Source organism: Vulpes lagopus, chromosome 13, assembly GCF_018345385.1.
Source record: "Vulpes lagopus strain Blue_001 chromosome 13, ASM1834538v1, whole genome shotgun sequence".
NCBI classification, from domain to species: Eukaryota; Metazoa; Chordata; class Mammalia; order Carnivora; family Canidae; genus Vulpes; species Vulpes lagopus.
Genome location: NC_054836.1, coordinates 39,842,043 through 39,855,584, shown reverse-complemented (window position 1 = coordinate 39,855,584; position 13,542 = coordinate 39,842,043). Strand labels below are relative to the sequence as shown.

General features: G+C 33.8%; 1 protein-coding gene across 3 annotated transcripts in view; it reads left to right on the top strand.

The window, feature by feature from the left end:
• The window catches only part of SKAP2 (src kinase associated phosphoprotein 2), a 174,217-nt gene that overhangs the window by 14,536 nt on the left and 146,139 nt on the right, over positions 1 to 13,542 (top strand). For all 3 annotated transcript variants that reach the window (XM_041727753.1, XM_041727752.1, XM_041727754.1), the window contains exon 4: positions 4,612 to 4,719. In XM_041727753.1, the coding sequence (XP_041583687.1) occupies positions 4,612 to 4,719 (108 nt within the window). The remainder of the gene's footprint in view (positions 1 to 4,611; positions 4,720 to 13,542) is intronic.

Genomic DNA, 13,542 nt, shown 5'->3' with positions numbered 1-13,542 from the left:
ATTTATCAAGAGGATTTAAGTTGATCTTGATTTATATTTCAGTATTCAAATAATTTTGGGGGAAAGAAGGACATATTAACATGAGATAAATATTTCAAGAGAATGTTTTGAAATTTGTAAAATTTTACTGTCTATTGCTTAAAAACATGTTTATATTGCTTTCAATTCCCTTTAGATGCTATAGCTAAAAAGCTCTCATTTTCTTCTTTGAAACATTTTTCCTCTAATTAAAAAAATTATGTAATCAATTTTGTCCTTGAGACTTCATTGATATTGTCAAATATGCATAGATTTACTTAACAATTTCCTTTGACCTAATTTGTATTATTAAGTTTATTAGTGTACTAAAGTGCCTTTTTAAAATAAACCGTTAGGTAAGGAGGGATTCATTTTAGTTTGTTCTTTAAGAACAGTAGAAAAGTCAAAAGTTTCGATGATGTTTAATTTCCTTTCTTTTACCCTTTCTAACATAGTATATATGTTCGGTTGAAAATTATCCCACCAATGAAATCTGAGCAAATAACTTGAGCACCCCTCTGCCCCCTTCCCTTGCCCATCTCTGGCCTTGTACAAATATATTAAGGATGTCTGAAATTATGGGTCCTATAGTAGTAGAAATATATTTCAGAGGTAGTGCTTGAGAAATATCCTTATTGTAAAGCTCCGCCTCATATTTGCATGCTATTAAGCTCTCCTGTTGCAGATGAGTTATGAACAGAATCTCCTTCCTTGTGATCTAAATCTTTCAAAGTTTTAAGAATTAAACTACAGATTCCCTTAAGAAATGACAAGTTGAATGTTAAATTCTGTTTAGCTGTATGTTATTACTTGAGAAATTAATTTGGACTACTGAACAGAGTAGAGAATTAGAAATTAATTTGTTTTCACTCAAGGCATTTTTCTCCTCAAGTTTGTCTTTCATGTTCTAAAGAGGAAAAGACTATCACCTAAGTTTTAGGTATATTATTTAGTTTATTTATTTATTTTTTATTTATTTATGATAGTCACACACACAGAGAGAGAGAGAGGCAGAGACACAGGCAGAGGGAGAAGCAGGCTCCATGCACCGGGAGCCCGATGTGGGATTCGATCCCGGGTCTCCAGGATTGCGCCCTGGGCCAAAGGCAGGCGCCAAACTGCTGCGCCACCCAGGGATCCCCTTTTATTTAGTTTAATGCTTACCTGATTGTGTTTCAGCTAGAACCGTTTTTTGGTTCAATCACCTTCAGCAGTGGTAGAGGCCATGACTGTTCAGCTGCTGGTGGGCTTCATCTACAGGCATTTAGGAAAATGTTAATTGATGATAAACAATGTAACAAGGAAGGAATAATGGTGATTTGAACTCAAGTATTCTAAACTTAAAAATGTTAATCAGAGAAATATGCAGCTGTGGTAAGATTCAACTTTGATTTTGCCGTGATATTTAAGTTGTCACTGAAATTATAGAAGGGGAAGTCTTGGATCATTGTCTTTTAGACTGTTAACTTTGTATCGTTAATTAAACTTTTAAAAGTTGTGGGATAAATCAAATGGTTTTCTAGGGAAACAAGAAACAGTATTAATGAGCAACAACCCCATAATTATCCTTGTGAGTACATAACAGGGACACATTCATGTCTTTTCTTTGCGCAATAACTTTTACAAAGAAGTATTTTTAAACTGATCATTAATTTTATGACCACAGAAATGAGATGCAAAATTTATGCTGTTGTCATTGGCACAGGCTCAAGGCACCACTGACATTATGTGTGATTGTAATAGAATGGCTGCCAACTAATGATTCTGTAGACATTTCATTTGAGCATGCTTTTCTTTTAGATGTCTGATTAGGCTGTAATGCTTTCAATTATGTCTGTAAATTGTATTGGATACGTTTACCTGATGCCCATTGTTGCTTTGGAGTTCAGTTTTCTATTACATAAACACAAGTTGAACATTTACCTTTTAATTTATAGAAGTCTTTGCAGGTATAGCTGCAAATACTCAGCCCCTGGGGAGGAAAAAGAAAAGCTTTGCACTACTCAACAGCGACCCCTGTGTTCAATTAAAGGTCCTGATAGTACAGCTCTTTCTTGGGTTGAAAAACAATAATTGGGAAGGAGGAAAAGGGATGGATCATCATTGGAACAGCAGTAAAAAGAAGAAGACCATTTTGAGCAATGATGTGTCCTTTTAACTTTACGCAGGTTGGAAAGGGAATAATCCTATATAGATACTACAGAGATTTTTAAAAAATCGTGTTTTTTACTTTCTGAGTTAATTCAACGGAACTTAAAAATGAGGAAAAAAAGGAGGGGAGGTAGGGAAATGAAGTCAGCAGCATTTGATTTATTTTATATTTGATAAATATGAATTATCATATTAATTACAAAATCATTTGAAATGAGCTACAGTTCTTAGAATGGTAAACTAAAGACAATTTCACTTTAATAAATAATACAAAAGGCTTCTTTTTTTTAAAAAAAAGCATGAAAACCACAGAAGTTTTAACATGTTAGTAACCCAGTTGTATAAAAATATTCTTGTTATATTAAATATTATTTAATTTATAGCTTTAATAATGATCTTTTGATGTGATCACATATATATAGAAATATAGATATATAGATTGGTGTGTGCATGTGTGTGTGTGTGTATACATGGATACACTCATAAAAATATGTAATGGATATTATCAAAAGATAACATCTTAATTTTTCAAAACTTTTTAACTTTTATTTTTTTCTGTGTATTTCCACATAGAGTTTAATAGATGTAAGCCTGAATATATGACTCTTTTTCAAAATCATTTCCATGTGTTCATTGGTTTTACTCTTGTATTTTTATATTCATAATAATATAATATGTTGAGTGCTAAGCTCAAGTAATATATTTGAGGTATTCTGATGCTTTTTTCACAAGATTTATTTTATAGTTCATGATATGAGATGTCCTTAGAAAATTCATACCATAGTAATTCTTACTTTATTAAGAATATAAGGATATTCCAGCAACAAAGAGCAATTGAGAATTTTGTGATCTTTACTGTATATTCCACAAGCTGTCGTTCCATGTCTGAACATATTGTTACTAGCACTTTATGAAGCTCTCTCTTACCTCATATTTGAAATCAGAGCATTTTCCTTTCCATAAGAGAAATATTGTAAGGGATCATTGAAAGTTCCAAAAAGTACTCGAAACATTTTGAAAGAAAAAGAGATTAAGATCTAAAGAATGAATAGTATTTACCCATGTTCCTTGGAATTTTATTTGGGGAAGAAACATCAGCGTATGGTACCTGGTGGTGGAATCACTAAGAACAGTAAGCTAGTCTTCTATATTCTGCTCTTTTTGCTTTGATGGGAGATATCCCTATCTTTTTCAGGATAAGGATGATGGATGCCAATGAAATGCCAAAATTATAAAGAAATAGAGATGGATATTGATTTTTAAAAATTACTTTGACAGTGTTTTGAAAAGAACTATTTCCTCTACCGAAAATATGGTGAAAAATAGGGTGCCACCCATTAAATGGATGTCAGAGGATACAGATTTTTTTTTTTTTTTTTTAGAAACTAGTAGCTTTAATCTGGATCTACTCAGCAACCATGGTCTAAAAGTAATAGTGTAGGTTCTCTAGGATTCCCATGGAGATTTTCATCATGCTTTTTGGGTAACCCCTGAGGTAGCCAGTTTCCTCTTGAATTGTTGACAGACAACTGATAACAGTATTAAGCATACATTTTTTTCAATTTTATTGAATTTTCTTTGGATATGGTTGTATATGGTTGAAAAATGAGTGCTTATATGTAACCAGGCTAGCAAATATATGATTCACTCTTTTTTTAAAAAAATTATTCTAAATGACTATGTGGAAAAACCCAAACCATAACATTTTGTGGTAGGGATTAAATGACTTCAAACCAACCAGCCAACCTAGGATTTGGAAATCATGTAGAAAACTGGCTAGAACATTAAAAAAATGGTAATGTGTCATTGAATGAAAATCGAAGGTGTCAAATTGTAAATCACTTTTTTTGAACTTAAAAGGGTTATATGAGTTTTAAAGTAGTTTTTCCCATAAAGAATTCCTGCTCTTGAAAATGAAACTGAGTATTTTTAATCTACTCTAATGTAACACTGTGATTTTTCATGAAAATATAAGATGTTCATATGGCTTTGAATTATCAATTTCTCATCATAACTTTTCAAATTATTGAGTAGATAAATGGACTTAACTTGAATTATTTTCTTTTTTGCACTTTTCATTTATTATCATTATTATTTTTTGCTACTTGTCTTCATTACTTTGTTTCTGTTTCTTTAGTTTGTTTGTTTTGGATACACTGTTTTACCCTGCTTCTACTTTTTTGTATTCATCTTTGTAGAGACTATCATAATTTTGGAACTTGTATCCTTTTATGTCAGAAATAAGCAGTTGTCCACTGATTATCAGAAACTCTTACTTTATTTAATTTACTCTGGATATACATTAAAATAGAACCTGTTTTTACTCTGTTTTTCCATGGTAATGACTAGGTTTTAATAGTAAAATTTACCTCTTTTGACAAAGTAGCATTTTTTTTTTAAGATGGCTAATTTATAAAAGGCTCTTCTCTGATTCTTCTATAGGTGATGCAGAAGATGGAGAAGAATATGATGACCCTTTTGCTGGGGCTTCAGACACTATGTCATTAGCCTCAGAAAGATATGATAAAGATGATGAAGCCCACTCTGAAGGTATATGATATTTTGCTGTCGGATATACCTCTTGACATTCCATCACAAGACAATACAATGTGTAGAGGTGATGATCTTGTCAGAAAGCAGTAAGTGCAGAGGCTTCAGTTAACTTACCTTTACCAGAACCTTTTAAGGAACAGAAGAGCTCTCTCTAGTGGTTTTCTTAAGTATGTAGTTCCTTCCTTTCCTAGGAAATTTTCTTTACTAGAATTTTTAAGAGTGTTTACATCATTGTGTGAATATTATTACTAAGTTTGTTGGTTAATTTAATATTATCAGATTCTTGCTTAATTTTATTGTGCTGCTGAATGGCTTCTTGTATTATTTATTTTATAAATAATGAAAAAGATTTTTGATCTCTTTTTTTGAAAACTCCGTATAAAATGAGTTCATAAAATATTAAATTAATTATTCTTACATTGCCTTCTCACATTAAGACAGGTTTTCATCAAATGCTTCTTTTAATACACATTTTAATTTTTCTGGATGTCACCTAAAAATACCCCACAATATGGAATAATATCATAATGTTTTGTATTAATTGAATTAGTAGTAAAGTTGATTGTTTATCTCTTTGTAATTTTTAAAAACTCAGCAAAGTTTTGAAACTGGCTTTTAGTGTAGTGTGTGTTTTCTCTGTTATAGCCAGTTGAGTGCATCTGTATTCTGTAGACCTTATAAGGGTGATATATAGTTATAAATTAAGAATGTGTATCGATAAATTAGCCATGCATATTAATTCGTGGCACTCAAAGTTTCACGGAGACACAGAAATGAATAATGCCTTCTGCCACTGTATGATGATCAAACTGTGCAGTTCCATCTCTAAATACAATTGCTGAATGAAAATATGCTTCCTGCAACAGAGCACTCCACATTTTATGTTATCCAGATTATTCCCTTTGGAAACATAAATTGCTTTTATGAGGTATAAAATTATGTCTATTGCAGAACAGGGATAAGTCAAGTACATGCATAAGTGATAAACATTCTAACCACTGATTCAGAACAACACAATCTTTTTTTTTTATATTCAGAACTTTGTACAATGTGTAGCAATAATAATCATATCCATTTTATGTTGAATTTTACATTTTGGCAAACATCTAATTTCTGTTTTTGGAGGAAGAGATTTCTTTCCCTCATATTCCCTATTTTTTTTAAAAGATGCACATTTCTCTTCAGTCACACTTATTATCTGAAACAGAGCATTACCCTTCCTAACCTGGTCTTCAAAAGCATTGCTACTAGAAAATGTTTTATAATTGATGAAATAATATTTTCAGGCAAAACTGTGAATTATTATTTGAGTTGAACTATTTTTCAGATACATTACAATGATTTGTTTTGCTTCTCTTAGGTGTTGGTAGATAGACATGAGTATGTGTGTATATGTATATAACATACAGAGATAGAATATTTATACTCGAGAGAATATATATGCACACACACAAAATTCATGGAATGTATATACTCAGAGTTTTAAAAAAATAGCATAAATTTTGAAGTATACGGGAGTACATTATGTACATTCTTAAAAAAATATAATCTAAGAAATCCAATAATTAAATATCTATGAGAGTTAGTGTTTTGTTAGAAAAAGTGAATTGTTATTAAATTATAATGCATTTGCATAATTATATTTTCTTTATTACGAATAAATAATTTATCATGTTTGTTTTCATAAACATATAGGAAATACATCAATAGCATGAAAAAGATTTATTGTTAAAAGTTTACATTATCAGTATTTGAATATTATTTAATAACATATTTATGTATAGCATTAAATTTTTTGTTAAATATAGGTACATTTTCATTAGTGTTGGTATAAGCGATTCTTAAGCAGATTGAAAATTTAACTTTTTAGTATTATTAATTTTGGGTATATAAAAAAATCCCATATATGATAGTTTACATTCTCTTCTAAGAATATTTTAAATTAATTTAAAAACTACCACTAGGACTTTTAATTTCCACTCTGAAATGTCATCTAGTCATATCACTTTCTCTCCTTTTAATGTAGGTTTAGTATGTGTCCTCTTTCCCTTGCCGAATAAATTTTCCTTCATTATGGGACCTCAGTCTAATGATATATTAATTATAAAAAGATAATGCATTTAACAATAAGTATAACTAAATTAGCACAGGTCACCAAAAGGCCTTTTGTCAAATCAGATTGTTGTTTTGTCCTTTTGACTTTTACCTTATGGTAGGAACTAACAAAGTATCTGAACTTTGATGGATTATAAACTCTAAACATGATATGTATTTTTCATAATGCTAATGTAATTTTCAAGGTACTGAAAAGGTCAAACCTGCACATCTTTGTGTGCATTCTAAGTCTGTCTTTTCCTTTAATATTTCTTTTTCTCTGTTCCTCTGGTTCAAAAGTTCACTCAGTTCCCAAATGGCTACCTAATTTTCCAGTTATTCCCTCAAGCCATATGTGTTTTGGTTTCTTTATGGTTTATTAGGTACTGTAGGAAAGTAGCATAAGTTATATCTTCTAATGAAATTCAAGCACACTTCAGTGATGCTTCGACTTGATTGCTGGTAGCAATTAAATCACAGCCAAGGAGAATAATGCATAATCTCACAAGGTCCAGACACCCTATAGAAATTGAAAGGGGATGAAAACAGAAAACAAAAACAAAGTCTTCAAACCCTGCCAGACACACTGTTTCCAGCCTGCCTTTTTTTTTTTTTTTATTGGCCAACTGCCTGATTGATAGCAAAATCATAACTTGCTGCATGCTAACAGGCAGAGTTCACTTGTAGGTTATTGTGAGCTGATAAAGGGTTAGATGGAGTTTTGATTTTCGCATTGGACCTTGGTACACCAGATTAATGGAATTTCAATGAGAGACTAGAGTAGCCACAGCTTTGTCAGAGAAACAGATGGAGATTCTATAGTCATGTCTACTCATTAATACTAGTTGCCTGAAAGGTGTGCTGCTTCTCTATACAAAAGAGTTGATATAATTGATTTTTGAGTGGTGCATCGAAAAAAAGTACCTTATTGATGACTGGAATTGCAACATAGATGGTGACAGATTTTTGTATAGTTTGTAGCATAAGAATATTGTAATTTTTTCTTCTCTCTCTTTGGAAGCACTTTTTATTTCTTGAGGGGAAATACATTTTATGACAATAGCAAAAAAAGGAGAGAGTGACATGCAAAATTAGCTTTTAAGAAAAACAGTAAGAGTCTATTTTATTTATGCACAATTGCATGACTGCTGTTAGTTTCATTTTGATGTTGGTAATATTTATAAAAAATTATAATTACTAGAAATTTCATTTTATTAACTTTGTGCCTTATCTTTTTCTGGGAAATTTGAAACAAATCATAATGGTTTCCATACTAGATCGCTGTTAGAAGTTTTATTGTATTGTGTGACTGGATATATAGAAGTGGTAATATATATGGTGCATGTCAGTAATCAGATAAAATTAGAGAAAATCAAACTCTGAACCTTAAAGAAGAATATCCCTTATTGTACATATGTTAGAATGCTGGCTTGGGCACTAAGTATTCTAACTTAGCTACCCTGCATCTCACTCACTAAGGTAAGAGATGCAGGGTAGCTTTTAGACACTCTATAGTGACTTGGGTTTCCATTTTTCTGTTCTGAAATCATTTTTCATTCATTTTTGCCATTTGTGAAAGAAGGCTTCTAACCATGTAGCATTGTGAAAAGTCCCTGAGGTGAGGTGAACAGATTCGATGAGCTAGAAGACATATATCGGCTCTACCCGTCGATGATAGGTCGAAGAATCCCAGTGGACATTTGTTACAAATCTGATTCAGTCCTAAACCATAATCACTTTGTGGATAAGAATCTGGAACCTCTAGGGTGTGAATATAGGAAGGCTAAAATGAAGCTAAAGATATAAAGCAGTCATTTATTGTCCTGGTATCTTCCTAACTAAAAATTCCCAAGTACAGGTTACTGAAAACTGTAGGCATTGCAAGGACATAGCTTTTATATGAAAAAATTCTTGGTTTAGGAATGGAACTATTTTTTAAAGCTTAGGGATTAAGAAAAAGGGCTAAGATGTCTTGACAATAATTTGTAATAGTAAATAGTGATTTTTTTCTTTTTTGGTATACTTTAAGAAAATCTAGTGTATGAAAATTTGGATTTATAAAACATAACAAACATTCCAAAGGATTGCCTTAAAAAAGATGATCTCTGGGATGCCTGTAAATAATGAGCTCTCACAATGCATCTAAAACAAGCTTAGATTTAAATCCATCGATGTGCACACACATAAATTTAATGTGTAAATTTCTACACATTGCACACCAAACGTTTGAGGAATATATCATTTTGTGTAAAATTAGGTTTAGCACTAATCTGTTCTTGTAAAAGCCAAGCAATAGATGCTTTACTTTTCTCTGGATTCTGGTGTTTAAAATCAGGAGAAAAAAGGTTCCTTCAATAACTTACCATTTAGGGTAATGGTTTTTCTACCATAGTATCATGTGATTTTTGATACTTAAACTCCTATTTTAAAATTTTATTCTGAGAATTTAGACTAGTTTGCAGTTTGCACGTATCTTTGTGTACATAGCATGCATTACTGTTGCACTTGAGGGTTTTTTTTTTTTTTACTTTTTTTAAATTTCAGTATACAATTGCTAGCTTGTGTGTGTTACAGCAATATAAGAAAGGTGATTGCTCTAGTCCTTCTGTAATGTTATAACAAGTTTCAGGTACTTTGGTAGAGGTGAGGGGTTATAGTTTGGGGAAATAATTAAAAGTAGGAAACATTTTTAACGTTTAAGATAATAGATTGTGTGATTGGAAATATAAAGTACACAGATGTGAAATATTTTCATGATACAAAGGTATATATGAGTAAATGAAAACATAATTATTGAGAATCTTCTTTCTAAGTTTTATGTGAGTGGGAAAATACATCAGAATAAAACATGTATTCTTTTATACAACAGAATAAAATATAACAAAGTGGACTAGATAAGAAAGATCAGAAAGGTGATAATACTCAGCATTATGAAAAAGTGATGCATCTTTAATACAGTAAATTAGCAGTTGTTTACACAGTCCATGAGGAAGTGCGCAAAATACCCTGATAGGGCAATGGGGAATTCAAAGATGACTAAGACAAAGTTCCTGTTTTCAAGAGACATGTAATTGAGATGGAAGGAGAAGACGGTCACCTAAAATGAGGTGGTAATTAGCAATCTAAGTTTCTATAAGGCAGAATCCAAAAATAGCAACCAGTATGTGTTACACTGTTCAGTTGATCTGGTCTGTACCTAGGCAAAAAACCAGGTTTCATTGGTTTTCCTTTCTAATTTGTTGACTGAGTCAGTCATTATGTTTTGGCATTATAGTGAATAAGCCAAAGCATAAATTTGATGCCTATATTCTGAGAGGTTGTGGAATAGATTGTGAAGGGGAGGGCAGAGCTTTAAGTGAGTTTTGCATGGTTCCTGAAATTTGCTGGGGAGAAAGTGGGAAAAGATGCTGAAAACATTTGGAACCGAAATCCAGGTCTTCATCAGTAACTGCATGTTTATAGGGGCAGTTCCTTAACTCAAGGGACTTTGGGCCCCACTCCCAGACCTTCAGGGCTCAGTACCAGGCTGGTGGTACAGGTGTTTTTGGCTCCTGTAGAGCACTATATCTCGTAAGACGTAGGCATGTAAAAGGCTTTTCTTTCTTGCTGTGTATATGTGGATTTGGCCTGCAGTCTTTTGAGTTTGGAGATGTTGCAAAATATGGCTTCCTGTTTTCAGTTGTGTCTCCTGTTTGTAACCTGAGCTAAAGGGTGAATTTAGAGTTTAGAAATCGAAAAGCAAAGGTTCTTTAAGACAGTGGACTAACAGGGGCACCTGGCTGACTCACTCGGTAGAGCATACAACTCTTGGTCTTGGGGTTGTAAGTTCGAGCCCCACATTGGCTATAGAGATAACTTAAAAATAATAATAAAAAAAGACAGTGGACTGATCAATTTGATTTCAGGGGGAGGCATGCCAACCTGCACAGGATTCTAAAGATTTTTTTTTTAAGATTTTATTTATTTATTCATGAGAGCCATAGAGAGAGGCAGAGACACAGGCAGTGGGAGAAGCAGGCTCCATGCAGGAAGCCCAATGCGGGACTCAATCCAGGGTCTCCAGGATCCTGCCCTGGGCTGAAGGCGGTGCTAAACTGCTGGGCCACTGGGGCTGCCCTCTGCACAGGATTCTAAAGGGAGCTTCCCACCTCTTCCTTCCTTAGAGGTGACTGTGCTGGTGGTCAGGGTAGCATCCTCAAGGAAGAAATAGATATTTATTGAGAAATTAGTCTGGGTCTGAACTAGATTCTTCCCTGCATATTTCTTCCTTTAATTGGCTCAGAACAACCTTGTAAGGGAGATATTTTTCCTATTTTGTGGTGGAAACGGAGACTCAGTAACGTTTAGGTCTATTGACCAGAACATCCAACTCTTAAAGTAGCAAACTTCAACTTCTCTGGTCCTTCTATGCCATGCTACTTAAAGAAGTAGACTAATTTTTTCTTCTAATTACAAGAGACATGCATATGGTTAAAAAAGAACAGAAGGATATTCAATAAAAGTAAACTATCTATTCCCAAGTAGTCACTTGTTTCAGTTTCTTCTGTAGTTACCATAATGAGTTTGGATACTGTACTGCAGTATAAAATAGAAGTATACTCATTGGACCACCCTTAAGCCATATCTGTTTATTCCCTTTATGATAGATGAGTCTTCAAACCTCCTCTCCCACTTCTGCCTCCTGTTTTTTAATTTTTAGTTCTGGTTGTGTTTGCTCTTGACTTAAATAATGTTCTTATTCTGTAATGTGCCAACCTCCAATTGTACCTATTGACTCTTTGCTATAAAAAATGAGGAGATTTGTGCACCCAGCCTTTTTCCCATTTCTCTTCTCACTCTTCAATTCCAATTTTCATAATTAAATTATTTTTGCATTGTTAAAGTCTATTACATTTGTATTTGATTCTCCTAGGTTGATTGTGCTTTGTCTATGAGTTAAGTTTTAAACATTGGTCCTTTTCCTTCCTGCTAATGGTCTTGCTCAAATGTCTGGAAGCCTTGGTTATTGCTTCACATTTAATGAGTGAAGGACCCAGTTCAAAGAGTATAGGTAGCTTATGTGGAGTTCCGTTGCTTTTGCATGTCTATTATACTGTAGGCCTTTTCCTTTGAATGAAAGGTTGTGAGTAAAATGGGCAAGATTTGACTATAGGCAACTTTGCTACAATGCTCTTAGAAGCAGAAAGGCAGACTTGGGTGGGGGGTGGTTTCCCACAGTTGTCAAAATAAGTAGGACAGGCTCAGGGGGAAGTAGAATGCTTTTATTTAATTCCTAGTGATAGATTTTTAAGCTTCCATCCTTTTTTGGTGTTGGGGTGTGGGCAATCTGGAATCTTAAGCTCTGCTTACTCAGCTTTAGTACCTTCACCAGGAGCCTTCCTCAGGGAGCTAGCACACTTTGTTCAGAGACTAAAGTTCAGAGTCTGGACACAAATGCCCTAATTGCTGGCTGCTTTTGAGGACAGAATTACTGTTCTGGCTGCTTTGATTACAGTGTCCTTCTTCATCATCCTGTAATTCTGCTTGTATTTCTGAGACTCCTTTGGGGAAACTAGCACTTACTTTCCTTGGTGTCCTTTTGAGCTCTGGTAGCTTTTGCTATGACTTCCCCACTTTAGTCTCATCTGCCTTCTGGTTGCTAGGAATTACTCAAAATTTTTGATCCACTGAAGATACTCTTTATTACCACATTATTAGGGTATTATTCTTTAAAAACAAACGAAAAGAATTTCTGGGGGGGACTTTCAGGAGGAAAGGTTGGTGCCATCTGTGTTCCTTTTTTTTTTTTTTTTAAAGATTTTATTTATTTATTCATGAGAGACAGAGAGAGGGGCAGAGACACAGGCAGAGGGAGAAGCAGGCTCCGTGTAGGGAGCCTGACATGGGACTCCATCCTGGTTCCCCAGGATCAGGCCCTGGGCTGAAGGCAGCACTAAACTACTGGGCCACCCGGGCTGCCATTCTTTTCTAATAATATTAAGAGGCTGCCTTGTCCTAAAACATTTTCCCAATTGATCTGCTGGAATCATCCTTGGGGAAGAAGTATGCTCGTTGGCCACAGGACACCAGAAAGTGTCAGCCAAACCTTAGATATGCTCACTTAGAGCAAGTGCTAGCTTTCTAGAAGAACCTAGATGCTATAAGCAGTGGAAAAGAACTGTCCTTTTCCTTAAAAACGTTGTAGTCTTATTGTGGATGCAATACATATACATTTAATGTTTGGAAACTTTATCAACTTTGCAAATATAGAAATGTGTGGCATTGACACTAAATACTCTAGGAGGTCGGAAAAGGAAGAAGCTATTGTAGACTAGTCTCAATGAATATTTAGGGGAAAAAATGGAGTTTGACTCAGAACTTTAACTAACAAGGTAGAGTTTTAATTAGTAAAGAATGGAGGGGATAATGCTTTCCAGATAAGGTGAGGAAGTGGAGACAATAGGCGACGGAGCTGGAAGTAAGCGTCCTTTGAGGATCTGTGCAGAGACCTATATAGTTTAGAGAGATTGAAGAGGATTGGGGGTTGTGGATTGACAAGGGTAACGCATAACAAGCATTGGCTTTCACCTCAGCTCCTAATTTGGTAACTGAGTTATTCTGGCTAAGGCACTACCTTTGTGAATTTGTTTCTGTTTCTTCACAGAGAATTCCATTATTTTAGGTAAGGGAGAACTTAATTATTGAGGACTTTAAATGGCATCATGAGTTGAGTCAATAAGCAAAATG